At 50.0% G+C, this 27990-nt stretch overlaps 1 protein-coding gene and 1 long non-coding RNA gene across 5 annotated transcripts; one reads left to right on the forward strand and one right to left on the reverse strand.

Annotated features, from left to right (window-relative positions):
- LOC129473748 (uncharacterized) lies at positions 1 to 26261 on the reverse strand. 2 transcript variants are annotated; one of them, XR_008654350.2, is made up of 3 exons: positions 26130 to 26261; positions 24163 to 24302; positions 1 to 49 (listed from the first exon to the last, which is right to left on the reverse strand). It is a non-coding gene; the product is annotated as an uncharacterized lncRNA (long non-coding RNA). The 2 variants fall into 2 exon arrangements; XR_008654349.2 differs by lacking the exon at positions 1 to 49 and adding an exon at positions 18111 to 18742.
- On the forward strand, positions 17564 to 27990 carry PI16 (peptidase inhibitor 16). Of its 3 annotated transcripts, XM_063632311.1 has the most exons (7): positions 17564 to 18117; positions 22344 to 22565; positions 24618 to 24727; positions 25053 to 25141; positions 26089 to 26766; positions 26977 to 27116; positions 27538 to 27990. In XM_063632311.1, exons 1-6 carry the CDS (start codon positions 17947 to 17949, stop codon positions 27096 to 27098), a joined length of 1392 nt encoding a protein of 463 aa, XP_063488381.1. In that variant the 5' UTR covers positions 17564 to 17946; the 3' UTR covers positions 27099 to 27116; positions 27538 to 27990. The 3 variants fall into 3 exon arrangements, with proteins under 3 accessions (XP_063488381.1, XP_055120562.2, XP_055120563.2); XM_055264587.2 differs by having other exon boundaries at positions 26977 to 27990; XM_055264588.2 differs by having other exon boundaries at positions 26089 to 26187; positions 26977 to 27990.

Here is a 27990-nt window from a genome sequence, read left to right on the forward strand (position 1 = left end):
GTGTGCTGTCATTTATTCTGCTGTTGCCTTATTGATGGTAAGTCACATCCTGTTAAATGATTATTCGGGCTATAAGTCAAGAAGTCTGGAGTCCACTTTAAAATACTTGTTTTTACAAAATGTCCATTCTTGTTTGTTCCAACCCTAATATATCTTATTCAGGAATAAGATGTATTATTCCTTTCCACAATTCTGTTCATTTACCTGCTTAAAAACCGGAATTGAGCCCTCCCCAAAAACGGGGCGGGGGGTAAGGGCTTGATTCCCTGTTAGAACGTGGTGAGAAAACCTGTTTTCAATCCCCTTCTTTCTCCACCCCACTATAGCATTTGACACTGACTTGTGGAGAACCCGTCCCTCCCTCCCTTGGCCTCTGTGGTACTCACTACCCCTTCCTGGACCTCTTCTTCCTATTCTGTCTCCTTTGTAGGACCGTCCTCTTCTGCCTGTCTCCGAAACTTTGGTCTCTCCTATGGTTCTGCCCGCGGTTTCTCCCTGGGATATCTCAACTCCATGCTTCACCTTCCAGCCATGGGCAGATCACCTCCAGTCTGTGCTCAGCCCACACCTCTCACTTGAGCAGTAGCCCTGTGCATCTACGTGTCAGGAGGTCATCTCTGCCAACTCCAAAGCACCTCTATATCACCATGTCCAAAAAGTCTACGGCAACCGCAAGGGGTTCCTCTCTTTTTTCTCAGCCTCTACTTCTGACCAGGACCAAGCTCAGGACAATCCTGCCTCCTTATCACATATCGAGCTCCACTGCTGCTGTCTCCGTCTAGGAGCTTGCTTCACTCTTAGACTCTGCCAGTAATTACCTCATTGGTTTCTCACTGCACATTCCCCGTCCCAATTCACCATCCATGTAGCTGCCCTGATGTCTGGTCACCTCCCTTCCTTGCTCCTCAGTGACTCTCCATTGCCCACAGGAGAAGTCCTGGCCACCACTCCAGTCTCATCTCGTTTGCTTCCCCTTCTCATCTCCTGTGCCCCTCCTCTACTGGACCATCCTAATTCCCGGAAACGTCCAGGCTGGGGTTTTTGTTGTTTGTTTTTAATTTTCGGAGCAGTTCATAGCAAAATCGAATGGAAAATATGGCGAGTTCCCATATATCCCCTGTTCCCACATGTGCACAGCCTCCCTCACTATCAGCACCCCTACCAGAGTGGTGCATTTGTCACAGTCAATGAACCTACGTTGACAGGTCATTATTACCTGAAGTCCACAGTTTATATTAGGTTCACTTCACTCTTGGTGTTTTACATCCTATATGGGTTTGGACAAATGTATGCTGTCCTGTGTTATATGTCTGCCATTACAGTATCATACAGAGTAGTTTCACTGCCTAAAAATCCTCTCTGCTCTATCTGATCATCCCTCTCCCCGCTAACCCCTGGCAACCACGAATCTTTTACTGTCTCCATAGTTTTGCCTTTTCCAGAATGTTCAAATAGTCTGGAATCATACAGCCTGTAGCCTTTTTAGACTGGCTTCTTCCACTTAGTAATAGGCACATAAGTTTCCTCAACATCTTTTCATGGCTCAATAGTTCATTTCTTTTTAGTGCCAAATAATAGTCCATGGTCTGGATATATCAGAATTTATGTATCCATCTCCTGAAGGACATATTGTTTGTTTCCCAAGTTTTGGCAATTGTAAATAAAGCTACTAAAACCATTCATGTGCAGGCTTTTGTGTGGACATAAGTTTTCAGTTCATATAGGTAAATACAAAGGAGTACAATAATTGAATCATATGGTAAGCGTATGTTTACCTTTTTTGGCGGGGGTGGGGAATGGAATCTTGCTCTGTCACCCAGGCTGGAGTGCAGCGGTGCAATCTCAGTTCACTGCAAGCTCCACCTCCTGGGTTCACACCATTCTTCTGCCTCAGCCTCCCGAGTAGCTGGGACTACAGGCACCCACCACCACGCCTGGCTAATTTTTTGTATTTTTAGTAGAGACAGGGTTTCACCGTGTTAGCCAGGATGGTCTCGATCTCCTGACCTCGTGATCTGTCCGCCTCGGCCTCCCAAAGTGCTGGGATTACAGATGTGAGCCACCGTGCCCGGCCTAAGTATGTTTAGCTTTTTATGAAACCATTGAATTGTCTTCCGTAGCGGCTGCACCATTTTACAGTCCTACCAGCAATGAGAGTTCCTGTTGCTCCACAGCCTCACCAGCATGTGTCAGTGTTTTGGATTTGGGCCATTCTAATAGGTTTGTAACACCTTACTGCTTTAATTTGCAATTCCCTAATGACATACGATGTTGAACATGTTTTCTTTTTTACCATCTATATATCTTTTTTGGTGAGGATTCCAGATCTTTTGCTCATTTTTTAAATTATAATCTGGTTTGTTGTTTTCTTACTATTGAGTTTTAAGAATTCTGTGGCTTATCTTCTCATTTCTTGACATTGTCTTTTCCAGAGCAGAAGTTTTTAATTTCAACAAAGTCCAGCTTATCATTGGTTTCTTCATGGATGATGCCTTTGGTGTTGTATCTAAAAGGTCACCTCTATAACCAAGGTCATCTAGGGCCTTCTCCTGTGTTAACTTCTAAGAGTTTGATACTTTTACATTTTATACTCACATTTAGATTCATTCTGAGCGAGTTTTTGTGGAAGGTATAAGGTCTATGTCTAGATTCATTTTTTGCATGTTGATGTCCAGTTGTTCTAGCATATTGCCTTTGCTCCTCTGTCAAAAATCACATCTTTGGCCAGGTGCGGTGGCTCACACCTGTAACCCCAGCACTTTGGGAGGCCAAGGTGGACGGATCACGAAGTCAGGAGTTCGAGACCAGCCTGGCCAACATGGTGAAACCCCATATCTACTAAAAATACAAAAATTAGCTGGGCATGGTGGTGGGCACCTGTAATCCCAGCTACTCGCGAGGCTGCAGCAGGAGAGTCATTTGAACTCGGGAGGCAGAGGTCGCAGTGAGCTGAGATCGAGCCATTGCACTCCAGCCTGGGCAACATGGCGAGACTCCATCTCAAAGAAGAAAAAAAAAATCAGTATCTTTATGTGGATCTGTTTCTAGGCTCTCTCTTTCGTGGTCTTTTGATATATTTGTCTATTCTTTTGCTGATAGGATGCTGTCTCGATCACTATAGCTTTATAGTAAGTCTTGAAGTCAGAGTGGTGTCAATCTTCTACCTTGTTCTTCTCCTTCAATATTAAGCTGGATATTCTGAGTCTTTTGCGTCTTCATTTAAACGTTAGAATCAGTTTGTTGATATCCACAAAATAGCTTGTGTTTGATTTTGATTGGTATTGCATTGAATCCATAGATCAAATTGCATCCAGGTGGTTTTAATTAGAAGTTATAATTCCTAGCCCATGATGTTTTTGAAATTCAGTATGAATTTTTGCTTAGTTTGAATTCCATCTTATTACTGCACATTCCTGTGACATGACACATGTCCTTTAGGCTTTCTTACTAAATCAAACTGACAAGCCTCTAGATACCATGCTGAAGACAGACATTTCACCAATCTTATTTTTTCAGAATAAGGACTCTATTATTTTTGTAAAAATGATACATTCTTATTTAAAGAACTGAAGACAGTTTGGGTGACCTTATGAAAACCTCCACTCAGTGCCAGGTGTGGTAGCTTACAGCTGTAATTCCAGTGCTTTGGGAGGCCAAGGGGCGAGACCAAGAGTTTGAGACCCACCTGGGCAATATAGTAAGACTCTGTCTGTGCAAAAAAAAAAAAAAAATTTAATGAGCTGGGTGTGGTGATGCATACCTGTAGTCCCAGCCTCAGCCTCATCGCTTGAACCCAGGAGGTTGAGACTGCAGTGAGCCATGATTGCAACACTGCACTCCAGCCCAGGCAACAGAGCAAGACCTTATCTCTCAAAAACAAAAAACCAAAAACCACCCAGAGATAACTACTAACATTAGGTGAACAGCATTCTAGGTATGTCTAAGGTATTTCTAGGTAGAAGGCTAAATAGAAATGCTTATATTAAAATGCTATTTTAAAAAGAAAAGTTCTGAATCTAATTTTATGTGAATCTAACGGGAGAAAAAGAAACTGAAGTAGGTGTTTCTTCCCCACAAAAATTAGTAGTTCCTAAAAGATCTCCCTGAAGTTAATATTATGAGAAACATTAAGAAACTAGAATTGTTCTTAATAAGGTTTCCTTTTTAGATGGCATAATTCAAGGCTCTGAAGATGAGGAAATAGCTTGCTCTTTCTCCTCAATTTGCTTATTCCTATATTCATTTTGTTTTTAAAGTCTATGCATTTCCTTCTGCTCTGCAACCTTAATTGTCACCACAGTTAGTCTTTTTTTTTCTTTGAAACAAGGTCTCACTGTGTTGTTCATGCCAGCCTCAAAGAATCCTCCAGCCTTAGTTTCTCAAGTAGCTGGGACTTCATTTTATTTTATTTTTATTTTTTTGAGGTAGAATCTCACTTTGTCGCCTAGGCTGGAGTGCAGTAGCACAATCTCAACTCACTGCAGCTTCCGCCTCCTGGGTTTGAGTGATTCTCATGCCTCAGTCTCCTGAGTAGCTGGGATTACAGGCAAACACCATCGCACCTGGCTAATTTTTGTATTTTTAGTAGAGACGGGGTTTCACCCTGTTGGCCAGGCTGGTCTGGAACTCCTGAGCTCAGGTGATCTGCCCACCTCAGCCTCCCAAAGTGCTGGGATTACAGGGGTGAGCCACCCCGCCCGGCCTTCATTTTATATTTAAACTGATTTTGTGGCTCACCACCAGTATTTTTGCCATTGCTTCTTCATTTCTGAGTTGTTATTTTTAAACTCTTGCTTGATGTCCAGCCACAGTGGCTCATGCCTGTAATCCCAGCACTTTGGGAGGTCTGGGTAGGCAGATCATTTAAGTTCAGGAGTTCGAGACCAACCTGGTCAACATGGCGAAACCCTGTCTCTACAAAAAATACAAAAATTAGCTGGGCGTGGTGGCGGGCGCCTGTAATCCCAGCTACTCCGGAGACTGAGGTAGGAGAATAGCTTGAACCCAGGAAGCGGAAGTTGCAGAGAGCAGAGATCACACCACCGCACTCCAGCCTGGGCAACAGAGCGAGACTCCATCTCAATAAACAAACAAACAAACTCGATTGGCTGAATTGCACCGTTAAGAATGACTCAGGGATGGCTCCTGAATTCTGTATTTTCTGCGTTAGGGAATGTTTCTGTGGTCTTTATAGTTGTGCACACCTTGGCTGAGTAAAATATGCTTGCATCACACCTTCTTTTGCTCAGAATCTGGATACGTTTCTCCATTGTCATCCGGTGTTGACTGTTGGTAGGGACAACACTGAGGCCAGCTGAAGAGTCCCCTCTAAGAGCGTATCCTCTAACAAGATATTCCCTTGGCTTTTTCTTTTTTCTTTCTTTTCTTCCTTTCTCGTTCTCTTTTTAAATCTATATGTCTGAATAATTCTTTCTTGTTCTTTAGCCATATCTGTTCATTTTCTTGCTATTTCTCATGTATGAGTTTTGAAGAAGTGCCGTCAGTTTTTTCCTTGTTATTTCATCTGTTTCTGCTTTGAGTGCCTACTTTCTTGAATTCATCTTGTTTTTACATTTTTCTATAGCTCAGACTACTACTGGGAATTTTTTTTCCTGTTCCTTGGGTTACATTTTCTTCTGGACCTGGCTCTCATCAATCACATGCATGTTCCTTCCTTTCACTGTTTTCCTTTCATATGTTTGTGTATCTGCCATGTCATTTTTTTTTATATGTTTCGTATTTCTGGCTCTGGCCAGATGTTTTGTTTGTTTCTGTAAAATATGGGTACATTCCTAATTCCAAAAGTATCTGTAGCCACTACTTAGATTTAACAAATGTTAACATTTTACTGTATTTTAAAAGTATTGCTTCATGCAACCCATTTAGTACTTGCCATGAAACGCCCCCATCTTTACTCTTTTGTAACTGAGGCATCTCCTCAACAGGTGAACAACTGAAACTGTACTTCCCTTCCTGACCTCCAGTTGACTTTCCCTTTCTTCACTCTGTGCTAATCAGGAGCTAAGATTTTCTTAACCACCTACCATTTTCTATCTTCACTTTTTTGTCCTTTTTTTTTTTTTTAATCCTTATTTTTCACCCCCACTAAGGAAAATTACTGAGAACCAAGTTAGCAAAAACCTAGCAAATGGGCTGGGCTCAGTGGCTCACGCCTGTAATCCCAGGACTTTGGAAGGCTGAGGCAGGTGGATCACCTGAGGTTGGGAGTTCGAGACCAGCCTGACTAACATGGAGAAACCCCATGTCTACTAAAAATACAAAAGTAGCCGGGTGTGGTGGAGCACGCCTGTAATCCCAGCTACTCGGGAGGCTGAGGCAGGAGAATTGTGTGAACCCGAGAGGCAGAGGTTGTGGAGAGCCGAGATCGCTCCATTGCATTCCAGCCTGGGCAAAAAGGGCGAAACTCCATCTCAAAAAAAAAAAAAAAACAAAAAACCTAGCAAATATAAGAAACACAGCACTAATCTAAAAACCAACTTGATAACCCCTTCCTTTTCACCCACTCAGGCACATACCCAGACACGGAGCCACTCGCCCTTCAGGAGCCCACCCACCAACGTGGAGGCCTGGGGACTTGGGAACCCGAAGCCTCAGTACAAATCCCAGCTCTGGCACACCAGGAGAGTGACTTTGGAGGGTTCTGCCAATCCCTCTGCTCCTTGGTTTCCTCACCCCTAAATCAATGCAGCAAATAAATGCCATCTTCAAGGGGTCAGCACAAAGATACCCGAGACGGTGTGTGCGAAGTGCCCAGCTCTGTCCCAGCACAGAGCAGTTACTTGACGCCGGGCTGCTGTCGCCTTTCCCTCTTATCATCAGCCTCCATCCCCCAGTGTTTGCTTCTGCCCTCCTCTGTGGACAGCCTTCCTCCAAGCCACCAATGGCAGAGCTGGACTAGACCCAGAAGATTCTCTGACCACCCCGTCCTTCCTTATGAATAGGGAAGAAGCTGAGGCCCATAGCTGGTGGCTGAATGAGAACTCACCCAGTTCTCTTCAGTGTGTGGAAACACCATCCGTGTCTGCTGCCTGACCCCCTCATAGTTCTCTCCTTGCCCCATTCTATCCTGAACCCTCTGTAAAAATCACCCAGAGGATATCCACACAGTCCCAAGCTTAACCCTTAACCTCTTTGCTGGCAACTCCCAGCATTCAATGCTTTTCTTCACCTGTCTGGCCTAGGTTTGAGGGATGAGGACACAGCTCATTCGTTCGGTTGCACCCATGCCTAGTTCCTTCTAGGGGCTGGGCCTTGAGGTGCTCTCTGGAGGTGCTCTGTTTCCCTCCTGCCCTCTGGTTCCCTCAGGCAGCTCACAGGAGTGGAGGCAGCCACATTCTCCTTCCACTAACACAGATCCCTTTTTGGCTGAGGACAAAACTGAGCCTGTACAGCCCTGACTGCATGCTCAGGAGGCCTCAGAGAGAACTGTCCTGGCCCAGAAGATACTGCTCAGCTCCCAGCCACCCCATACCCTCTGTGCCTGCCAGTCTCCAGGCATCCAAGTCCAGAGCAGAGCAAAGCATCAAGGGCTGTGTATGTTGGGCTTTTGTCCAGATGTCCAACTTTGGGCCAGAAAGGAAGATGGTCCCGGCCCCCTAAGGTTTTATAATCTTGAGACACAGGGTTAAGTGTAAGGTGCATTGTAAGAGCTACACATTGGGAAGTAAGATGCTAAGAAACCAAAAAATGATACAAAATGATTCACAACAGAGATATAGAAAGTCACCTTAAGATATGATTCCAAGATTCAGGTGATCAGAATGGAGCTACAGCACAGAGGAATGTTAAAGGCGGTGCCCATCAGAAGAGGGGGACGGTGGCCACCAAGGGAAGCCCAGAAAGGGGAAACCTCATGGGCAGAGGCTGGCAGTGGCCATCTGATCGCGTGACAGTGCCCTGGGGTGGTTGGCATCAGTGTCCTGGCCCTGGCCAGGGCTACTCTTGTTGCATGGATGGTGCCACAAGCGGCGATGCCTCAGATTCTATAGCAAGCCTCAGATTCAACAAGCCTCAGATTCTATAGCAAGCAGAACTTTCCTCTGCCTTCCTGCTCACCAGGCAACCTTCTAATAAGTTGGTGTCTTGTCTGTTTGGGCTGCTATAACAAAATTCCATAAACTAATTACTTATAAACAACATAAATTTATTTATCACAGTTCTGGAAGCCAGAGATCCAGGCACCAGCAGATGCAATGTCTGGTGAGGGCCTGCGTTCTGGTTGATAGATGGCAGTCTCCTCACTGTGTCCTCACATGGCAGAAGGGGAGTGGCAGCTCTCTGGGGTCTCTTTTATAAAGGCACAAATCCCATCTATGGGGGCTCTGCCCTCATGACTTAATCACCTCCCTAAGGCCCCTCCTCTTAGTACCATCACCTTGGAGATGAGGTTTCAACATATGAATTACAGAGGGATGCAAACATTCAGACTATAACAGTTGGCTTCCCACATAGTGCGCCTCTGGGAGAGAAGTGTAATCTGCGCCCCGACATTCCTGCGGATGGAGTCAGTCTCTTGCATGGTGGTGCTGACAGGATCATGCACCTCCAGGCTCTCAGCAGTGATCCTGTGACACAAGGGCCAGCGCTGCACTGGGGTTGATCTTCCCACTTCCAGGCCCCCTTTTCAGGCCTCCTGGAAACCAGCCACCCCCAGCCCCCCACTCCTGTTGAACCCCAGCCATAATCCCAACCCTGATCTTCCTCTCTGGATTCCAAAGCTTCATCCATGCTGAGCTGCAAGGGGAATGGAAAGAACTGGAAACTGGGGCAGACTGGAGTTGCCAGCCAAGGCTGGGCTGTGAGCTCCATGGAGCAGATGCTGTGGCCATCCTGCCCCGGCTCTAGGCCCAGCCCCAGGCCAGGACCGGCACCTGGTAGGCTCTTCATGAGTGCTTCCTGAATGAATGCTGCAGAATGAAAATCCACCCAGAGGAGGCCAGGCCTGAGCTGGGCCCTGAAGGATCTGAGTGGATTGAAGTATGTGGAGGAGGGGCAGGAAGCAAAAACATTCCAGAATGAGGGGCTGGAATTTGAACATTTGAATGGGGGCTTCTCGTCAAAAATGAAGGCACAGAGGTAGGAAGAGCGGGATGTGTGCAGAGGACCAGAAGGAGGTTGGCTCACTGGAGGCTGAGGGAGGATGCCGGGAAACACAGACAGTCATAAGGTGGGGCCCGATGGTGGGGGCCTGAGGCCCAGGAAGGGGCTGAGGTCAGATGCTCCAGGCAATGGGAGCTGTACTCGGTTCCTGAGTGGGAAAGACACAGGATGAAAGTGATATTCCAGAGTCATCAGCCCAGCTGGCTGGGCTGACGGGTGTCAGGGGAGGAGTGGGTGTGGGGTCAGGGGTGGTGGCACAAGAGACTTGGGCTGGGTAGGCACCTAGGGGGCTACCGAGTCACCTGGGTATGGGGTCATGGGACCGTCCACCATGGTGGGAAATGAAGACGTTAGGAGAGGCGCATGGAGATATATACAAAAAGACTGCTGCAGCATCATTTGTATCAGCAAAATAACAGAAACAAAGAAAAGGAAGAGCCCCTATGTCCATCAGTAGGAAAATGGATAAATAGGCGGCCGTATATTGATACGATGGACCGCACAGCAGGGAGAATGAGTGGCGTACATCTGCATGCCTCGACATCAACAAATCTCAAAAACGAAGAAAGGAAAACAAGGTTTAGAAGGATCTAGGCTGTGCTGTTCAATGTGGTAGCCACTAGCTACATGTGGCTATTTCACTTTTAACTAAAATTCAAAATGCAGTTCTTCAGTCACACTAGCTACATTTCAAGTGCTCAAAAGCCATGTGCTGTCTGTGGCTGCTGTATTGGATGGCACAGAGAGAGGACATTTCCAGCATCACAGAGAGTTCTGTTGGACAGCACTGATGTTTTGAAACATGCAAAACAACATCACATATTGTGTATGGATACAGAAGAGGCTCACAGGGTTTCCATGAACAGGTGTCGCCTCAGTTGGTGGCGGAGCTGACAGCGGGATGGTGTTGGGTGGTCAGGGTGATGGGAACAGGGGAGGCAAGGCTGTAGCTCGGAATGCAAAAGGGTAGAGGCAGGGAGCCGCTCAACAATCCAGGAAGTGCCAGGCACTGCGAGGGGGATGGGAGACGCTTCTAGTCTCTGTGAGGATCCCAGACATAAGCCCCGTAATGATAGCAAAGACTAGCCTTTAGTGGGGCCATTCCCAAATTGTCCCCCTCATGATTACTTCCCAACAAGGCTGGGCAAAAGGAGTCTTGGAAAGGGTCAGTCAGACCTGCCCAGGTGGTTGGTCTATGACAAGCTGCAGACCTCACATCGAGCGCTTGCTTCAAACAAAGTGAGGGCTAAGAAGAAGGGCAGAGAAGCAGAAGCAGAGACACCAGAGCAGGAGCAATACCGCAATTCAGCTCGAGACCACGGAGCAATTCAGGAGAGAGAGAAAAGAAAAGGAGGCGGGGTGGGCGCAGCTGTCTCAGAAATATAGGTGTGAGGCCGGGCATGGTGCCTCACACCTGTAATCCCAGCACTTTGGGAGCTCGAGGCAGGAGAATCACTTGAGCCCAGGAGTTCCAGATCAGCCTGCAAAACCCCATCTCTTCAAAAAATACAAAAATTAGTTGGGTGTGGTACACACCTGTAGATCCAGCCATTTGGGAAGCTCAGGCAGGCGAATCGCTTGAGCCGGGCAAGACAAGGCTGCAGTGAGCTGAGACTGCACGAAAGCACTCCAGCCCAGGCAACAGAGCAAAACCCTGCCAAAAGAGCAAAAGAAAGAAAGAACAAACCAAAGAAAGAAAGAGAGAGAGAGAGAGAAAAAAGAGAGAAAAAGAAAACAGAAAGAAGGAAACAGTGAGAGAGAGAAAGAGGAGAAAAAGAAGGAAAGAAAAAGAAAGGAAAGAAGGAAAAGAAGAAAGAGAAGGAAGGAAGGAAGGAAGGAAGGAAGGAAGGAAGGAAGGAAGGAAGGAAGGAAGGAAGGAAGGGCCGGGCGCGGTGGCTCACACTTGTAATCCCAGCACTTTGGGAGGCCGAGGCGGGTGGATCACGAGGTCAGGAGATCGAGACCACGGTGAAACCCCGTCTCTACTAAAAATACAAAAAATTAGCCGGGTGTGGTGGTGGGCGCCTGTAGTCCCAGCTACTCGGAGAGGCTGAGGCAAGAGAACGGCATGAACCCAGGAGGTGGAGATTGCAGTGAGCCGAGATCATGCCCCTGCACTCCAGCCTGGGTGACAGAGTGAGACTCCGTCTCAAAAAAAAAAAAAAAAGAAAGAAAGAAAAGAGGAAGGAAGGAAGGAAGGAAAAGAAAAGAGAAGAGCCAGGAGCAGTGGCTTATGCCTGTAATCCCAGCACTTTGGGAGGCTGAGGCGCGCAGATCATGAGGTCAAGAGATCGAGGCCATCCTGGCCAACATGGTGAAATCCTGTCTGTCACTAAAAATACAAAAATTAGCTGGACGTGGTGATGTGAGCCTGTAATCCTAGCTACTCGGGAGGCTGAGGCAGGAGAATCGCTTGAACCCGGGAGGTGGAGATTGCAGTGGGCCGAGATCACACCACTGCACCGCAGCCTGGCGACAGAGTGAGACTCCATCTCAAAAAAAAAAGAAAGAAAGAGAAGAAAGAGAAAGAAAGAAAAGAAAGAAAGGGGGAAGGAGGGAGGGAGAAGGGGAAGGACAAGACAGGTGTGAAAACCCGAGAAGGGGGCAGTTTCCAGGTGAGGGGTCAGCCTGGGTGCAGGGGAAGAGGCACCTGCCTAGTGGGTGTAAGGAATGGAAGGCTGGGACTTTCTTCTCCATGACCCCCTTGCTCAGAACGACCTATTTTCAGCATTTTGTGCAGACTGGCTTCCATCCATGCACCTTAGGCATTGTTCTCTGATGCTATCTGAGGCACTTGTCTGTCCTTTAAAACAGTCTCTGCATTTTTCAAATGACTGCTACTCCTGGTTTGGAGTTTGCTGTGATAGAACTAAAGTAAAATTTCTCAGTGACTCCGCTGTTGCCATGCCGTCAAGCATCTGGGACTGGAAAAGCCAGGTTGCTCGGGTGGTTTGGATTCAGTGCCACTGACCTTTTGTTTCCATGAGAACACAGAATGTGGCCAACCAGCAATCTGGTCTGACCTTGATGCCTAAATTCTAATGAAAGAGCAAGTTGAACTACAATGGTGGGAATGGAAACTAAGAACATTCTATCCAAAATGTTTGAAAAAGCCTCAAAGATGAGTGACGCAGAGTTTCTCTAACACCCTGAAATGGGTGATAACGTCATGTCTAACCTTGGGAATTGGCTGCGTAAATCTCAGTACAGCTGCTCTATGGAAGGTTTGCAAACCTTGTAAGTGGTGGTTATAAAGATACGGAGCAAGTTGGAGAAATTATTTATAATAAATTATCTAGGGGAAAATGTCAGGACTCAATATGGTGCAGGTGCGATTGTTTCATTAAGGTAAGAAGACGCTAAGATTGCTTTTCAAGCTATCAGTTGTGATTGACCAGTTTGATTTTATAAAATTTCCAATCCATCCCAAATGTAAAGTTTTGTAAAATATCGTAAAAATAAATGATTAAATGCATATCCATCAAAGGACGTGTATCTAAAATACATAAAGAACTCTCAAAACTCAACAGAAAAAAAATCCAAGTAGAACGAGAAGACATGAACAGACGGTCCACCAAAGAGGATATGTGGGTTGCAGAAAACACAGGAAAAGATATTCAATATCATTATCCATTAGGAAAATGAATGTCCATTTCCTGGTTTGGGTATTGTATTATTGTTATATAAGATGTCACCATTGGAAGAATCTGGGTAAAGGGCTCATGGGATTTTAGGTACTTTTTTCGTGATTTCCTGTGAGTCTATTATTATTTCAAAACAAAAAGTTATCAGGCCAGGCTTGGTGGCTCATGCCTGTAATCCCAGCACTTTGGGAGGCTAAGACGGTGCAGGTACAGATCACCTGATGTCAGGAGTTCAAGAACAGCCTGGCCAACGTGGTGAAACCCCATCTCTACTAAAAATACAAAAATTAGCTGGGCGTTGTGATACACCCCTGTAATCCTGGCTACTTGGGAGGCTGAGGCAGGAGAATCGCTTGAACCTGGGAGGCGGAGGTTGCAGTGAGCAGAGATTGTGACACTGCACTCTAGCCTGGGTGACAGAGCAAGACTCGGTCTCAAAAAAAATAAAAAATAAAAATGAAATGAAAAGCAGATACATGAAATACAAGCCCAACTTTTAAATCATAGATTCAACAGGCAGAAAACAACCATGTCCAATTGCTGTAAGAGTTTCTAAACATTCACTCTCATTTTCTGGGCCTGTTGTTTTGAAAAACAGTGGCGAATCTCTGGCAGACCAGTACCGGGCTGTGGACCACACTTTGAGTGGCTGTGGACCACCTGCTCAAAGACTAGAAGCAAATGCCAGAGGTGGAATTTTTTTTTTTCCTTTTTGGCTTATTTTTTTTGTTATGGAGTTATACTGCTGTTCAAAATAAAACTTGATTTAAAATATACAGAAATAATAATACAGAAGAAAATCTATTTTCCCCAAGTCTGGGTTTACGGATAAAACACACCGTCTACTCTGACGCTGTCTTCTCTTGCTCCCTCTCACCCTCCCCTAACTTCACCTCCTCCATTCCTCTCCTCCACCTGCTTGCCTTAACCGCCCTCTTTTCCTAGTGGCAGGTCCCTGGCTCTGGTCCCACCACTTTGTCACTGTTCCAGACCCTCCCCGACCTACACTGGGGAAATCACTTACCTTTCTGAGCATCAGTTTCCTTATGCAGGGTGACAGTGAGACCCACCTTGGAGAGCTATCCTGTGAGGAGTGGGTGAGGTCACTCAAGTGGGAGAAGCTCTGTGAGCCACGTATAAGTGTGCACACGCAGAGTGGACTCTGTCTGCACACCTGAGTCCCCAAATGCGCTGGCTGGCTCTGGTCAGCCTCCCAGTCTTCATTCCCATCTCACCCTCCCCTCTCAGGCAAGCCAGGTGTCTCTGCTTCCAACCAAATGCCCTTCCCAGGAGGCCTCCCCAGCCCACATCCTGGAACCACTCACACCAGTGCCCCTGTCCCTCAGAGAGGGGTGTGTCCTCCCTTTCTAACTAGGAGCTCCCCCAGGCCAAGGCGGTTCCTCCCCAGGGGAAAAGCCAAGTCAGGTTGCCGTATTTTTTTTTCTTTGCTATAGCCTCAGGCTATGCAAACTTTTCCACCTGTTACATACAACAGGTGGAAGATATATAATAATGAATACAGTAAGTTCTCACTTAAGTTGCTGATAGATTCTTGGAAACTGCGACTTTAAGGGAAACAGAACCAATTTTACCGTAGGCTAACTGATATAAATGAATAGAATTCCTGTGATATATTTCTGGTGACAAAAACATCACCAAACTTCTAAAGATCAAAACACTTCTAATATTAAACACTGAAATGAATGTGAGCTATACATACATTTAAGAAAAATTACGAAAAACAAGATAATTAGGCCAGGTGTACTGGCTTACGCCTGTAATCCCAGCACTTTGCGAGGCCCAGGTGGGCGGATCACCTGAGGTCAGGAGTTCGAGACCGGCCTGGCCATCTGGGTGAAACCTCATCTCTACTAAAAATACAAAAGTTAGCTGAGTGTGGTGGCGGGCACCTGTAATCCCAGCTACTCGGGAGGCTGAGGCATAAGAATCACTTGAACCCAGGAGGTGGACGTTGCAGTGAGCTGAGATTATGCCACTGCACTCCAGCCTGAGCGACAGAGTGAGACAACATCTCAAAAAAAAAAGAAGAAAGAAGAAAGGAAAGAAAGAAAGCAAGAAAGAAAGAAAGAAAGAAAGGAAAGACAAACAAGATAATTGTTTACCTAATTATTCCAGTTCAGGGTCGTGGGTGGCTGGAGCCCATCCTGGCAGCTCAGGACACCAAGTGGGAACCTACCCTGGACAGGTCACAGTGCTCACACACCCACACTCACTTGCGCTGGGACCATGCAGACTTGCCAATGAGTCTAGCATGCACAGCTTTGGGACATGGGAGAAAACCCACGCAGACATGGGGAGAATGCAAACACCATGCAGACAGTGGCCCCTGCAGGAATCGAATTTTTCTCTTACCACTGTCATGACGAAAAGACATGGAACGAAATGATGTTATTCAAGGACCTGCTGTATGTGAATACTGGCTAACTCAATGAGCACTTACTATGTTCCAGGGACGATCACAGGCCCTACCCATGTACTAACTCATTTAATGCTCACAACCATCCTAGGAGGTAGGTTCTGTTCTAAGCCCCAGTGTACAGATGTGGAAACAGGCCAGTGAGCAGAGAAATCACCTGCCCCAGGCTACCCAGCCGGTAAGCCCCACACTCTCATCCACAGCACTGCCCGTGGTTGCTGGTGGGTTTCCTGCTCTTGTTCACCCAGCTCAGCGCCTGGCACAATGAGAAGCTCTGTAAGCCTTTGTTGAGTGAATGAATGCTGCCCATTGTCCTGCACCTACAGAGCTGTTTTCCCTGCTATTGAAGGGGCATGACTGGAGGCAGAGTCCACAGAGGTGACCACACCAGGGCAACCTGTAGTGCCAGTGCCTGGTTCCACCCTGGGGGCATCTGAGAACTGTATCCTTCCACTCCTGAGTCCAGCACTTCCCAGGCCAGGTCAGCACTTTAATTCCTTGGGAAGTCTGTGTTTATTTTATTTTATTCATTTTAATTTTTTAAAAGTTTCTGGAAATAGAGAAAGGGTCTCACTTTGTTGCCTAGGCTGGTCTCAAAGTTCTGGGCTCAAGCAATCGCCCACCTCCGCCTTCCAAAGTGCTGGGATTACAAGCCTGAGCCACTACACCCAGCCCTGTGTTTCTTTCTTTTTTTTTTTCTTTCTTTCCTTCTTTCCTTCCTTCCTTCCTTCCTTCCTTCCTTCCTTCCTCCCTCCCTCCCTTCCTGTCTCCCTTTCTCTCTCCCCTTCCTTCCCTTCCTTCTCTCCCTTCCCATCCTCCCTTCCCTTTCTTTCTTTTTTTTTTTTTTGTTTTTTTTGTTTTTGTTTTTGAGACAGAGTCTCACTCTGTCACCTGGGCTGGAGTGCAGTGGCGCGATCTCGGCTCACTGCAACCTCCGCCTCCTGAGTTCAAGCGATTCTCCTGCCTCAGCCTCCCGAGTAGCTGGGACTACAGGCGTGTGCCACTACGCCCAGCTAATTTTTGTATTTTTAGTAGAGACAGGGTTTCACCATGTTGGTTGGCCAGGATAGTCTCAATCTCTTGACCTCGTGATCCGCCTCCAAAGTACTGGGATTACAGGTGTGAGCCACCGCGCCCGGCCTTCTTTTCTTTTTCTCTCTCTCCTCTCTTCTCTCTCTCTCCCTCTCTTTCTTTCTTCTCACTGGAGTCTTGCTCTGTCGCCCAGGCTGGAATGCAGTGGCGTGATCTCTGCAACCTCCGCCTCCCGGGTTCAAGTGATTCTCCTGCCTCAGCCTGCCAAGTAACTGGGCCTACAGGCACACACCAACATGCCTGTGCTAATATTTCGTATTTTTTGTGAAGATGGGGTTTCCTCATGTTGGCCAGGCTGGTTTCCAATTCCTGACCTCAGGTGATCCGCCCACCTTGGCCTCCCAAAGTGCTTAAAGGATTACAGGCTTGAGCCACCACGCCCGGCCACTAAGTCCCCTTATTTCTATCTCAAGCCCAAGTTGTCAGGAACTCACTGAGTTCTCCCATCTATGAAGGAAAGAGATCCATCTCACAGCTTTGCCACCTGAACACCCTGGGACAGCTGCCCAGGGGTCTGGGCTGTAGTCTAATCTGGTCAGTCTTCTTTCCTCCACTCGGATTTCCCTCAAATAGCATCCCTTTCTCCCCAGACTAACCCATTTTCCTGAATTCTTCTGATTCTCTTCCACATCTTGTTCCCCTCTACCCCCTAAGTCTTTCTTCTCCCCTTTTCGGCTACCCATTTATTTCCATATTCATTGTAAATACAGTTATTTGAAGTCTTTTTCAGATTGTTCTATTATCTCAAGTTTCAGGGACAGAAATTCTCCTGTTGTGATGTATGCTGTCTGTCTGTTGCTCATGGCGACTCAGTTCCTGATGCATTTGATACTTTCTGATTGGCAGCTAAAGTCGTAATTTTTTTTTTCTCATGGTGGCTCAAGTGGTCTGGGTTGTGAAGGCTCCCTCCAGACACGATTTTTCCTTTGTCACCGTACTCCTGGCCAATTTAAGATTTCCTGTTTTTGTGGTGGTGGTTGTTACTGTGGTAAAATATAGAACATAAAATTTACCATCTTACCCATGTTTAAGTGTCCAGTTCAGTGGCATTAAGTACTCACAGCCTTGTCATCATCACCACTGTCCATCAACAGAACTTGTTCCTCTTCCCAAACCAAACCTCTACACCACCAAACACTAACTCCCCATTCTCTCCTTCCTCCAGCCCCCAGCAATCACCGTTCTATTTTCTGTCCTATAAATTTGCCTACTCTAGGTACTGCATATAAGTGGGATAATGTAAGATTTGTTATTTCGTGTCTGGCTTAGTTCACTTAGCCTAATGTCTTCAAAGTTCATCCATGTTGTAATACGTGTCAGAATTTCCTCGGTGCGACCAGTCACAGCTCTGCAGAGGTTACTGTGATTTTGCCCCTGAAGGATCTGTCCACAACTTAGGAACTCACACAGCTTTTGGCCTGAGCCCCCGTTACCGAGAGAAAGGAGGTTTTTGCCAAAGACTCCAAGGGGAGTGCACTTGATGCTGGTCGGGACCCAAAGCACCCAGCCCTCCCTGAGACATTGTGTGAGTCCGCCTGGGCCTCAGACACAGCCCCCACTGCCCCACCCCAGCCAGGGTGGTGCTTGTGTGGGAAGGACTTTAAATCCAGCTGCCAGACCCCTGGACGGGAGAAGGAGAGACGGCTGGCCACCATGCACGGCTCCTGCAGTTTCCTGATGCTTCTGCTGCCGCTGCTGCTACTGCTGGTGGCCACCACAGGCCCCGCTGGAGCCCTCACAGATGAGGAGAAACGTTTGATGGTGGAGCTGCACAACCTCTACCGGGCCCAGGTATCCCCGCCGGCCTCAGACATGCTGCACATGGTAAGTGTGGCCACGGCCCTTGCTGGCTGGGATAGAAAGGGTCTTGGCCAGGGTCTGTCACCAGGCCCTCTTACCCTGCTCCTCATCCCGAAGCTATTTCAGAATTCCTCTCCTTTTTCTGCTCAGTGACAGAGTCCCCGAGTCTCTGACATCATATTACATTACTTTAAATGGCAAAAACCACACTTACTTTTGCACCTGCCTAATAAAATTCACAGGCCCCTATAAGCAGCCTCATGATACAGATAAGGAAAGTGAGGCTCAGAGGGATTTGTTGGGGTCACACAGCTGGTAGAGCCAGACCCAAAGCCCTGGCTTCCCACTCCAGTGAGCTTTCCCCAGCACTTCTTCAAACGCATGTGCCCTCGGTGGGGGAACCCGGGAAGTTCTTAACACCTTTGTGAAAACGGTCTTTCACGTGCCCGCCAAGGAGAGGACAAGAGGAAGCAGGGCAGCAGGATGGGCGTGGGCACCTGGGGTAGGAGGCAGGTGCTAAGGAGGTGGGTGACAGCAGGATCCAGAAGCAGAGAGGGCTCTGGATCACACAGTCCACATTCTGTCTCGGTCACCTACAACACCTGTGATTCGAGGCAAGTCCTGTAACCTGGCCGATCCCGCGTCTCATCTGTAAAAGGCGGTCAGAATTAGAGGTACGTATATACCAGTGTGGACTGAATCTCACAGGTATCATACTGAATGGGGGAGGAAATAAAATCTCTAAAAACTACACAGTAGGATCTCTTTACATGAAGTCTGAAAACATGTAAAAATACTGTTTATGTCCTGGTGAAACACGCAGATGTAGTAAACACACATGTACATGCACACAGGAGACAGAAGCCAGATTTAGGGTTGGTTACTTCTGTCAGGAAGAGCTATTTATGGCAGGGTGAGAGGCGGGCTGTCTATATGCAGGATTAAAGAAGATAAAGTGAGAAATTCACCCACTTCCTGCCCTCCCTGAGGGCTGAACTAGCTTGTCCCCTCCAGCCACCCTCAGGTGGCTGGGCAGGTTGCTGGGCAATGTTCAGGGACCCCTGGAGCTGGTGCCTGAGAGAACAGATGCACCTTGGGGAACACAACAGTGAGCCTGGGGCCCCAAACCTAAGTTCTAACCTCAGCCCAGTGTGATCTGGCTGAAGTAACTCTGGGTGGACTCCTTTCCCTTCAAAGGCCTCTGTTTCCAGATGGAAACATGGGGCTGGCGATCCCTGCCCTGGGTGTCAGACAGGATGACATGTAAGAAAGATCTAGGAAGAGCTCTGCACACACACCCAGCACTGCCATTCACAGCTGTGCCAGCCTGGGCATCGAGGAAAGGTGGGCAACAAACCAGGAGTCGCAGACGCAGCTCTGCCAACAGCCCCCTGACTGAGGCCTGCGACTCATTGTTGGGCTTCAGTTTCCCCACCTGTAGATCCCTGATGCCTTACAGTCTTGCTGGCTGAGAGTGGGGGCCACACAGGCTGGGAGCTGCTTCTCAGACAGAGATGCACCTTGGACTGGGGGAACATTCTGGGAGGCAGTTGGGATACTGAGGGGATATGCTGCTGCCTAATGGGGAGTGATATGAGGAGGAGGAGATGAGGCTGGGGCTGGGATGCCAGGAAACATTCAGGACAAGACTCAGGTTCAACCTCAGCAGTGGTGAGGGCAGGGACTCTGCAGCCAAATGGCCTGGGTTCAAATCTTGGCTTTGTTACTTACTAGCTTTGTGACCTTGGCCAAGTTAAACTCTCTGTGTGTGTCTCAATCTCCACATCTGTAAAATGGGGATGATAACAGTGGAATAATTCCCTTGTAGCTACGGTGGTTGTAGGGTTAAGTGAGTGAATATGTGTAAAGCACTCAGAAGAATGCCTGGCACACAGTAAGTGCTCAATAAATGTCTGATTAACACAAAAGAGGGAATGGATTCAAGGTGAGGCAGACGGGGTTGTTATGAACGCTTTCTTCTCTCTCAGCCTCCAGATCTAATCAGCACCAGTTTTGCTCCCCCCCCAAAGGTTCAATTGTCCTTGAAATCTAACCCTTACCCCTACCCCCTTCTCTTTTTGGCACAACCCTGGTTCAGGTTTCTTTCATTCTTCCACCCAAGGTCTCCTAGGATAGCCTCTACCTGTTCCCCAGCTTCTGGCCTCTGCTGTCAGAATGAATAATCCAACACATGGGCCTGACCCTGCTCAAAATCCTTCAGTGGCTCCCATGGCTCCCTATTGCCTCAGGATAAAGCTCCAGCTCCTAACTGGGAAGGCTCTGTGTGTTCTGGCCCCTGCCTATCTCTCCGTCCTCCTCTCCCGCTTGCCCTTTATTCTTCTGTAACCTGAACAGCTTGTCTTTTCCCAGCCAAAATGTTTCCCAGCTTCATGCCTTTGCTGATGTGTACCCTCTGATTAGGACGCCTCTCCCCTCCAGCTGGCTAATGCCTCATCTTTCAACACTTAGCTTGGCGTCTCCCTCTCCACCTTTGGCGGGGCTAGATGGCCCTCTCTGGTGCCCGATAGTACTTGGTGCACATCTGTCATTTACCGTGTGGTGGCCCAAATGACTTCTACGTCAATGGAAACTTGGGCTTCTTGGTTCCTGCTGTTGTCCCAGGGCTGACACAATGCCCAGGACTGTTGAATGAATGAATGAATGAATGAATGAATGGACTTGCTTCTAGATGGTGGCCATCTGGCCAATGTGGGTGGGTGCTGAGAGTCTTACAACTCCACACGGGGCTCTGGATGACCGACTGAGAATCCTTAAGACCAAAGCAATGATGCTAATGGTGAGGGTCCAGATATCTAGTCAGAACGGAAATTACAGCCAGGCTCTGTAGGGGGAGACTGCTTTAAGAAGGGCCCTGTCTCAGTCATCAATAGTTGACAAGTATCTGTTGAGCACCTACTATGTGCCAGCACTGCACCAGACACTGGGGATCCATCCGTGCCCTACCCTGACGGCACTTACAGTCCAGCCCAGCGCCTCGAAGGTGATCTCAGACACCCTGACCCTGGTCCCCAGCGCCCTGCCCCTTTCCCACTCCCAGTCTCCCACTGTTGCCAGAGTTGAGAGAATCTCAGGGGCCCGTGATTTGGGACAAAAATGCCCAGAGAGGGAAAGATACTCACCCAAGGTCACAGCTGTGGAGCTATCCCAGCCAGGTGTACCCATCCCCGTGCCAGGCAGCGGCTCCTGAAAGCCTTGAGTGGGTGTGGAGTGGGTGTGGCCACACAGCCACCTCCTCTCAGGGTCACCCAAGCTCTTGGCGCTTTATGAGCTGTCTGGCTCCCACAGCTGGCTGGGCCCTCATAGGGTGGAGCAAGAGCTGCCGCCAGGCCATGGATTTCCAGGAGAAGCCAAGGACAGCGTTTAATGGGATCCAGGTTTCCCCTCCTCAATCCTTTGGGTCCGATGCCTTGTTAATCCCTCTTCCCACCCACACTTGGCCTGTCCTCTCAGCCAGGGACACAATCTCAAAGGCCCCGGACCTAAATTCCCCCTCTCACCATCTCACCTGAGGTCCCCACTGGAGAACACTGTCACTGGGGTCTGACAGTGGGTTCCCAAGGCTCTGAAAGTAGGCCCCTTGGTGAGAGGCCTGTGACATTCAGTGTCACATAGACACTTGATTTTCTTGGAGAAAGGGGGTTGCTGTTGACAAGGGTTGGGAGCAATTAGGAACAGCACTGGGGAGGGAGCCTGCAGAGGGTAAAGGCATGGGGGCTGGGTGTCCCAAGGGGAAGGTGGGGGCTTAGAGGGAGAGGAAGGTGCCTGCCCTCAAGTCAGGTTCATGGTTGAGGGGGAGGGAAATGGACTGAATAAACAACCCAGCCCCTCAGCATCGATCACACTGTGATCTTGTGCTCTTCAGAGAAGTTCAGGAGGCCTGGGAGGTAGGCAGGGGCATGTATGGCCACCTTTTTCACTTGAGGCTTTTAATAATAACACTGTCACCAGCACCACCTCATCCACTCTTCCCAGCCCTCTGAGGGTGCGGAAAGGTTAGACAATCCGTGCAGTCACACAGCTGGTGAATGGTCCAGCTCCACGGCCTGGGGTGGCATCCTCCACCGCCCCACAGACGCCCACCCAGAGCAGAGAACTGTTCCAGGCCATGCCCAAGGGTCACCCCGCTAAGGAGGTGCTGGAAGGATTTCCCCACGACCTCCTCGACCTTGTGCTTGGTCCCCACAGCATCTGTGGGCATCCTCACCTCCCTTCTCTCACCTGCCCTGCAGAGATGGGACGAGGAGCTGGCCGCCTTCGCCAAGGCCTACGCACGGCAGTGCGTGTGGGGCCACAACAAGGAGCGCGGGCGGCGCGGCGAGAATTTGTTCGCCATCACCGACGAGGGCATGGACGTGCCACTGGCCATGGAGGAGTGGCACCACGAGCGTGAGCACTACAACCTCAGCGCCGCCACCTGCAGCCCAGGCCAGATGTGCGGCCACTACACGCAGGTGCGGGCCCGGCGGGAGGGGCGGGGGGGGCGGAGCCTCGCGGCGTGTGGGCGGGGCCACGTGCTCCCTGGGCGGGGCCACCTCTGCCTTCACCCCTCCTAAGCGTCCCCGCTGCAGGAGGCGAGCTTCACTCCAAGCCCCCTCAGACGCTGCAAATCTTGTGCTCTCACTGCAGCTAATACACTGTCTAAGCCTCTGACGGCGTAGGCTTCTCCACGGTCTTTTGAAAACCTAGGCCGCTAGGCCAGGCGCAGTAGCTCACGCCTGTAATCCCAGCAATTTGGGAGGCCGAGCTGGGAGGATCGCTTGAGGCCAGGAGTTGGAGACCAGCCTGGGCAACATGGCGAGATCCCTGTCCCTACAAAAAATTACAAAAAACTGCTGGGCGCGGTGGCGCGCGCCAGCTACTCTGGAGGCTGAGGTGGAAGGATCACTTCAGCCTGGGAGGTTGAGGCTGCAGCGAGTCGTGATTGTGCCACTACACTCCAGTCTGGGCGACAGAGGGAGGCCCTGTCTCAAATAAATAATAAATAAATTAAATAAATAAAAAGGGGTGGGGGCGGCGGGACATGTTAGGTGTCACAGAGCCAGTTTTATGGACCGTGGTTATTGTCCTGGACGATACTGTGCTGGGCTCCAAGTGGTCCTGCCCCACTTCCCCCAGATAGTGCAGGGCTGTTTGCCCCAGCAGCAGATAGTCCCTTGACTTCTCTCTGTGACTCTTTTGCATTTATTATGGTGTCTAATTTGCTACTTCTCATCTGCCAGGGACTAATAAAGCAAATAGACAATTTTGCTTAGTTTTTCTTTTGCATGTAACAATTATGCATAACGATGAAGAACAAACTGTGGCTGACTGAAAGGCTTCAGGGAGATTTCTGATAGAATTTCCTGCTCCCCAGTCACACTTTGCTCCTGTCTGGGTTCTCACTGCATTTTGAAAGTTTGGGCTTGCAGATAAGATGTGTGTGTGTATGTGTGTGTGTGTAGGGGAATTAACATTAGTGTTACTGAATTATTTTTTCTCCTCCCGGTGCTTATATGTTGTATAAATAATAACATGACAAACAATTAAAAGAAAAGAAACCAACCATCTTCCCACCCACATCCACCAATTCCATTTCTCAGTGTCTCTTTTTCATGGTATTTTTAGCCTTCATCTTTAGGGAGGAAATCCCAGCAGCACCCACCCAGGTCAGAAAGTTGTGAGGGCCCAGCACCCTTCCTGGCCCTTTCTCTCTAGATCCTGCCACCCCTCCCTCTCCCTCCACCCCACCCACTTGCTCCTGCAGGGATTGTTATCAGGGCCCAGCAGGGAGTGAGTCAGCCCAGCTCCACCCCGGCTTTCTCTGGGGCTAAGGGTGCATGCACTCTGGAGTCGTTTCTGCCCAGAAGGTGCTCAACACCGGGGAGAACTTCAGCTGATTTCAGCAGAGATTCCTGGGCAGATTGGGCCTAGAACCAGCAAGGCAAGGCTGCTGGTCTCACCCCATGGCAGCACGCAAATGTTGCTGGACTTTCTGTTTGATAAAGACAGAAGCCATTCTAGCAGCTAAGAGACCCACACTGAGAAACAACCAGAACAGGTCCTGCTCACCTGTGATTTGGGGGAAGTTCCACTTCCAAAATGGCTCCTCCTGCTCCCCTCCTTGGACTTTTCTTGTTGCTGAGGTCTAAAATTCTGCCACTTGAGATTCTTTCCTTTGGATATATCCTTCATTTAGAATGCAAGGGCCTCTAGGAAGAACCCACAGAGAAAATTAATGAGGGTGTATCACAGTCCTGGAACTGAGGGAAGGTTTTGAGAGGAAAAGAGGCCTGGGTGGTATGTGTGGTTGGCAGAGGAGAGTAGACTGTTAGGGACAAACTCCCCCATCCCTTCCCCTGGTCAGAGTTTTGTCCTGAACCTGCATGGCCTTGGGGACGTGGATGTCACAGGCTATAGGGTGCCTCTTCTCCCCACCCCTGTAAGGCAGGTAGGTGTAGTGGGAGGCGGGGAAGGCACCATGCCACCACCCATGGGGCTGAGCTGCTAGGTTTGCCCTCCTTCAGGTGGTTTGGGCCAAGACAGAGAGAATCGGCTGCGGTTCCCACTTCTGTGAGAAGCTCCAGGGTGTTGAGGAGACCAACATCGAATTACTGGTGTGCAACTACGAGCCCCCGTGAGTGCCGGGGGGGAACCCTGGAGATGGAGGGGGAAAGGCACAGGCAGAGCCAAGGGGAGGGCAGAGTCGGCCACAGCCTGAGGGAGTGGGAGGAGAGGGGTCAGTCTGGAGCTGTACCGTCCAGGGAGCTGTGAAGGCACCGATGGAGGTTTGCTGTCATCGGCCAGAGAGGGCCAGGAGGAGCCCAAGGTCGCCCGGCAAGTCAGTGGCTGGCAGTCAGGAGACCCAAGGGCATCTCCAGAGTAGGTGTGTGTATAGGAGTTGGGGAGAGGGTTGGGAGGGGCCGACCCCCTCCCCGCAGCATCCTCCTGACCTCCTGTAGGGGAAACGTGAAGGGGAAACGGCCCTACCAGGAGGGGACTCCGTGCTCCCAATGTCCCCCTGGCTACCGCTGCAAGAACTCCCTCTGTGGTGAGTCCACGGGTGGATGGGTAGGGGCAGGGGGTGTGGAAGGGATGCGATGCAGACTGGATGGTCTAAGAGCCTCCCTGGCATGAGCGGGGCGTGGACAGGGAAGGCGCCGGGCGGGATGCGACCACCGGGGGCCCCTGGCGGCTCCCTTAGCCCTCCACGCGCAGCCACTTTGACACGTTCCAAGTGGCCGGACTTCAACCCTTCAAAGAGAGGATGTTAGAAAGTCTGGCGGCTTCGGGGGCCCCGCGCGAGGTGGGCGTGGCCACACGTAAGGGTCTCGAGGAGCGGGCGGGGCCAGACCGGTGGGCGTGGTCAGAAGGCTTCAAACGGGCGGGGCCGGCCTTGGCGGGGGCGTCTGAGGGACCCGGATCCCGCTAGAGAAGTTCCCTGAAAAAGGGCAAGTATGAATGTAGAGAGGCTTGGACCAGGAGGTGGATAGAGGAGCAACTGTGTCAATCACCAGAAGTAATGTTTCTTTTCTTTGTTCTTTTTCTTTTTTTTGACGGAGTTTTGCTCTTGTTGCCCAGGCTGGAGTGCAATGGCTCGATCTCTGCTCACCTGCAACCTCCGCCTCCCAGGTTGAAGCAATTCTCCTGCCTCAGCCTCCCGAGTAGCTGAGATTACAGGCACGCGCCACCACGCCCGGCTAATTTTGTATTTTTAGCAGAGACGGGGTTTCTCCATGTTGGTCAGGCTGGTCTCGAACTCCTGACCTCAGGTCATCCACCTGCCTCAGCCTCCCAAAGTGCTGGGATTACAGGCGTGAGCCACCGCGCCCGGCTTATAACTTTTATTTTCAATGAAGGGCATATCCGCTGGAGAAGTGTGTGTGTGTGTTTGTGTGTCCTGGTAGGACATTTGTTCGCATCGCTTGGTTTGCAGTGCGGTGAGAGATGTGGGGTCCTGCTTGCAGCACTCATGCCCGTTCTCGTCTGTCTTATCAGAACCCATCGGAAGCCCGGAAGATGCTCAGGATTTGCCTTACCTGGTAACTGAGGCCCCATCCTTCCGGGCAACTGAAGCCTCAGACTCTAGGAAAATGGGTACTCCTTCTTCCCTAGCAACGGGGATTCCGGCTTTCTTGGTAACAGAAGTCTCAGGCTCCCTGGCAACCAAGGCTCTGCCTGCTGTGGAAACCCAGACCCCAACTTCCTTAGCAACGAATGCTCCGCCCTCCATGGCAACAGAGGCTCCACCTTCCGTAACAACTGAGGTCCCTTCCATTTTGGCAGCTCACAGCCTGCCCTACTTGGATGAGGAGCCAGTTACCTTCCCCAAACCGACCCATGTTCCTATCCCAAAATCAGCAGACAAAGTGACAGACAAAACAAAAGTGCCCTCCAGGAGCCCAGAGAACTCTCTGGACCCCAAGATGTCCCTGACAGGGGCAAGGGAGCTCCTACCCCATGCCCAGAAGGAGGCTGAGGCTGAGGCTGAGTTGCCTCCTTCCAGTGAGGTCTTGGCCTCAGTTTTTCCAGCCCAGGACAAGCCAGGTGAGCTGCAGGCCACACTGGACCACACGGGGCACACCTCCTCCAAGTCCCTGCCCAATTTCCCCAATACCTCTGCCACCGCTAATGCCAAGGGTGGGCGTGCCCTGGCTCTGCAGTCGTCCTTGCCAGGTAAGGCCCGTAGCATCTGTCCCACTTTCCTCCTGGCTCTGGAATGTCAGTATCCTGCCCCAGCATAGGTGGTATGAGCATGGTGGGGCATGCGTCCTCTGAGTAGGAGCTTCCTCCCTGGCTGCTGCCCCACCTCCTTGCATGGTGGGGTGGGCGGGATGTCAGGCACAGCCGTCTCTAGGCTGAGGCCAAGCCTCTTTCTTCCCACAGGTGCAGAGGGCCCTGACAAGCCTAGCATCGTGTCAGGGCTGAACTCGGGCCCTGGTCATGTGTGGGGCCCTCTCCTGGGACTACTGCTCCTGCCTCCTCTGGTGTTGGCTGGAATCTTCTGACGGGGATACCACTCAAAGGCAAGGCCTGGTGCGGGGGGCCCTGGCCTCATGCCCACCTGGATTGTCTTCCTCCAAGTGAGAGGCCACAGCTTCCTGGGCAGGTCCTGCTCTGTGGCCCAGCAGCCCCCCTTCATCCCAACTTCTGTCCAGATTCCAGGCCAGCACTCTTGTCCTCCTGGGAGGTGTCTACAGGGCCAGCCCCTGGCACTGCCCCAGGAGTGCCTCGGCTCTGGGTAGGCCCATCCTTCAGCTGGCTGCAGACTGTTCTGAGTGGTATTTACATGTGCCCACTCTCAGGTTGTCCTGTGGCCATCAGCTTCTCTCCCAGACAGGATCTCAGGCTTCCCTGGAACCCCCGGGCCCCTCCCAGTCCCCTGGCCTCTTCCTTGAGCCATCTGAGTCCAGGACTGTTCCCCAGAAGTGCCTCTTGCCTTCTCAGGGTGAAGAGGTCAGCTGTCCTCCTGTCATCTTCCCCACCCTGTCCCCAGCCCCTAAACAAGATACTTCTTGGTTAAGGCCCTCTGGAAGGGAAAGGCTTCCGGGGCATGTGCCTCATCACACCATCCTGGAGGCACAAGGCCTGGCTGGCTATGAGCTCAGGGGGCCACCTGAGGACCGCACACCGGGACCACACCTCATCTGCCCCTCCCTCCTGAGTCCTGGGGGTGGGAGGATTTGAGGGAGCTCACTGCCTACCTGGCCTGGGGCTGTCTGCCCACACAGCATGCGCGCTCTCCCTGAGTGCCTGTGTAGCTGGGGACGGGGATTGCAAGGGGCAGATGAAGGACAAGCCCCATTGGAGTGGGGTTCTCTCTCTGAGTGGGGGAGGCAGGGACGAGAGAAGGAAAGCAACTCCTGACTCTCCAATAAAAATCTGTCCAACCTGTGGCAA

This window comes from Symphalangus syndactylus, chromosome 23 (assembly GCF_028878055.3).
Source record: "Symphalangus syndactylus isolate Jambi chromosome 23, NHGRI_mSymSyn1-v2.1_pri, whole genome shotgun sequence".
Lineage (NCBI taxonomy): Eukaryota > Metazoa > Chordata > Mammalia > Primates > Hylobatidae > Symphalangus > Symphalangus syndactylus.

Excerpts from the sequence above, each read along its gene's own strand:
- PI16 (XM_055264587.2), top strand. The coding sequence starts at position 17,947 with ATGCACGGCTCCTGCAGTTTCCTGATGCTTCTGCTGCCGCTGCTGCTA. Across the intron at positions 24,728-25,052 it reads GTGTGCAACTACGAGCCCCC|GGGAAACGTGAAGGGGAAAC; the intron begins GTGAGTGCCGGG and ends GACCTCCTGTAG. Across the intron at positions 25,142-26,088 it reads CTGCAAGAACTCCCTCTGTG|AACCCATCGGAAGCCCGGAA; the intron begins GTGAGTCCACGG and ends CTGTCTTATCAG.